The sequence below is a fragment of the Culex pipiens genome, chromosome 1, assembly GCF_016801865.2.
Source record: "Culex pipiens pallens isolate TS chromosome 1, TS_CPP_V2, whole genome shotgun sequence".
NCBI lineage: Eukaryota > Metazoa > Arthropoda > Insecta > Diptera > Culicidae > Culex > Culex pipiens.
In genome coordinates this window covers 35,509,142-35,512,120 of record NC_068937.1, presented here as the reverse complement: position 1 = coordinate 35,512,120, position 2,979 = coordinate 35,509,142, and the positions used below count along the sequence as shown (strand labels likewise).

Genomic DNA, 2,979 nt, shown 5'->3' with positions numbered 1-2,979 from the left:
GAGTACAATTCAATTAAGTGTAATTTGAAATTGTTTGCCAACCTCAACCCCGCAGTCCTCGCTTCGTTCGGACAGTAACGACGATGCACACGGAATGTGGAATCGAAAAGTTCCCGGAGAACAAAACCCGGCCCCCGCTCGGCTGATGAATGGTCCGGGGAGGCTATTAATTATAGCTTTTCGCCCTTTCGTTCGTGTTTGTGTTTGGAGGATGGAGGATTCCAACGATCAACGCGAGCAGCGTTTTCGTGGGTAGTTTAATTGGACGTGAAGTGATGGGATATGCGGGGGTTACTCTGGCTGCGCACGATAAGTCGTTGCAATTCATCTGCAGATAAGTGAAATTGCATGCAGATAAATATCTGCTGCCGAAAATGTGGGCAGAGGGTAAAGTCGAGCAGCACTTTGCCATTCAGAGACAAACTAGTCGCTTTGTAAAGTTTTAAGAGGGTTCATTAAAAACTAACTTGAATTAAAAGGATAAGAAACTATCAGAAATCGAAAAGTATAAAAGTTTTTCACCAGAACACATTTGAGACATTTACACTACTTTCTAACAGTAGGGACCTCTACTGTACTGTCCAACAGTAGAGACACATACCCGAGTGTTCAATTGTAAGAACCTCTACAGTATCTGTTGGCACCGGTGGATTGTACGCAAGCGCTGTCCAACTTGCATTCAAGTTTTTGGTCATGCAGAATTCAGAAAGGAAAATAATGACATTTCGTTCTGAAACCAAAACAAACATTATTCATATCCATTAGTCAGCTAAATCTAATCCCAGTTAGTTGCGCGAACGAGGCTCAGGATTGAAAACTATAAATTGTAAGTTTATACTAAACTTTTGTGTGAATTATAATTAATAAAAACTATTTGCAGTTTGAGCTGCATACATGCTGCTTCAAAAACGTAGTTTGGTCTAATTAGCGTCCGAACAGTATCGGTATTGCTTAAGGTAACTTCAGTGGACAACGATGTATACACTAAAGCTTGTTGGAATGTTTTGGGTTATCCAGAAATTCTGGAAGTCGTTGCCTGGGCGTCTTCTCAAATTAGGCCATGACTAAAGGGCGTTTCTGGATGACCTAGAACAATCCAATATGGCGCAGGGTATCCATCATGGTCCACTGAAGTTACCTGAAGCTGTACCGATGGTTAATTCACCCATATAAACCGCCGTTGATCTTGTAGATATCCAAGTCATGACCTTTTTTCTTTACCAGCCGTTGGACGATTAACACAACAAAAATGTGGAATGGTGGACGAGGCCGCGGCGGAAATTACCAGGGACTGCCGAAGTACGCCGGCAACGGTCCCGAAAATTGGGGTGACGAAAATTGGGGTGCCGAAAATTGGACCGGCAACTCCTACGAGTCTTGGGACACCGGACGAGGCCGCGACGAGACCGAAAATTGGGGCGGCAACGGCCGCTGGAACGAAGATTGGCACGATGGCCGTGGTTGGAGTGGAGAGGTAGGTTGTGCTAATGGGTCCGGTGGCAGAGGCTGGAACGACGGTCGGTGGAACGGCGGCCGGTGGAATTGGAGCCATCGGGGTCGTGGTCGTGGGTTTCGTGGCGGTTTCCGTGGCGGTCGGGGTTCTTACTCCTACAACGCTGACCGCCCGGAAAAAGAAGGGAAAACGATGGCCACGCAAACGAAGGCTTGTTTGTTCGGAGAAAAAGCCACTCAGACCGATTTAACGTTCGGCGAGGCCGAAAACGAGGACGGAAACGATTGGGTGACCGTCCTCCGCCGGAACCAGAACCGCATCGACGCCGCGAACAACACCCCCAACAACAACGCTGGCAAAAACGGCAACAACAAAGACTTCCGGGAATTCTTGGATGACCCATAACAATCCAACGTACCCCAAAGTATCCATCGTCGTTCAATGAAGCTACCGATGGTTAATACACCTTCAAATACCGATGGGTAATACACCTATATAGACCCCCGTTGATCAGATCATAACTCCGGGGAGTTCCTGGAGGATCCATAACAAGGGCATCCATCGTGGTTCACTGAAGCTACCTGAAGCTATATGTAAATAAAGTACAGTGTACCTTTCTTTGCCCGATGTTTTATTAGCGCCGATTAGATCACTTTGGTGATAAGATCGCGAGAAGAGAAGAAGTGATAAGAGAGAAGAGTGACCGCACGGGAAAGTCCGACGGGTTTGATTTGTTTATATTTGGCAATAAAACTAAGTCTACAGCCAACACTCAACTGGCTCAGTTCGTTGAACCCTCCGCGTATTTGTAACGCCCGATCGTCGCGAATAAAGTTATTTAGTGCGCACAACAAGTTATGTTATTTCTTCGGCCTTATTTTGAAGAAAGGTCGTTGACCCGCGTGTGCTCTGGACGAGCTGTGAAATCCCTTCCCCCCAAAAATGCAGTCCACTCTTGGCTGCTCTTGGCTCATTTTTTTTTTGGGTTGTTTACCACTTTGCCGACTCAGCCGATTGAGAGGGGAAGTTGAATTATTTGCCTGGACTCGCGGTGTTGAAGATGTGATGCTGGATGTTGTTGTTGTTCGATGAATCGTGAGTCCGTGTCCTCACGGCTATAAGAGAAGAGGCTATACCAGAAGAGGAGGAACTCTTGGTCGTGTTAACGGGTTGGCCACAGAGCATGCGAAGACTTCTGGAAGGGCTACAACGTGTGGCGCGACGATCTTGGAGGAAGTGCTGGAAAGAAGGAACTGAAAAGATGAACAAAAATTAGCACACACAAAATAAAGATTTGGTTAGGAAAATTTCTCACCTCTTTCTGCATCCACTCGGTCCGGCTGTACTCCTGAACGCAGCTTCCGGGGACAAGGAAATCCGCGGCGCAGCTGACCGTCTGGAAGGGGAGGAACTCTTGATCGTGTTTGGCTGACAATGCTAAGATTTCCGGCCGCGGACTGGAACGTGCGGCGCGACGATCTTCTAGGAAGAACTATCGTGATTACCGGCAATCCGGGTAAAACTGC

The 2,979-nt window shown here is 47.2% G+C and overlaps 1 protein-coding gene across 1 annotated transcript; it reads left to right on the top strand.

The window, feature by feature from the left end:
• Positions 1 to 735: 735 nt before the first annotated feature.
• Positions 736 to 2,290, top strand: LOC120427030 (heterogeneous nuclear ribonucleoprotein A1-like). Its single transcript, XM_039591851.2, has 2 exons — positions 736 to 826; positions 1,225 to 2,290. The coding sequence occupies exon 2, from the start codon at positions 1,250 to 1,252 to the stop codon at positions 1,856 to 1,858; it is 609 nt and encodes a 202-aa protein (XP_039447785.1). The 5' UTR covers positions 736 to 826; positions 1,225 to 1,249; the 3' UTR covers positions 1,859 to 2,290.
• Positions 2,291 to 2,979: the final 689 nt, after the last annotated feature.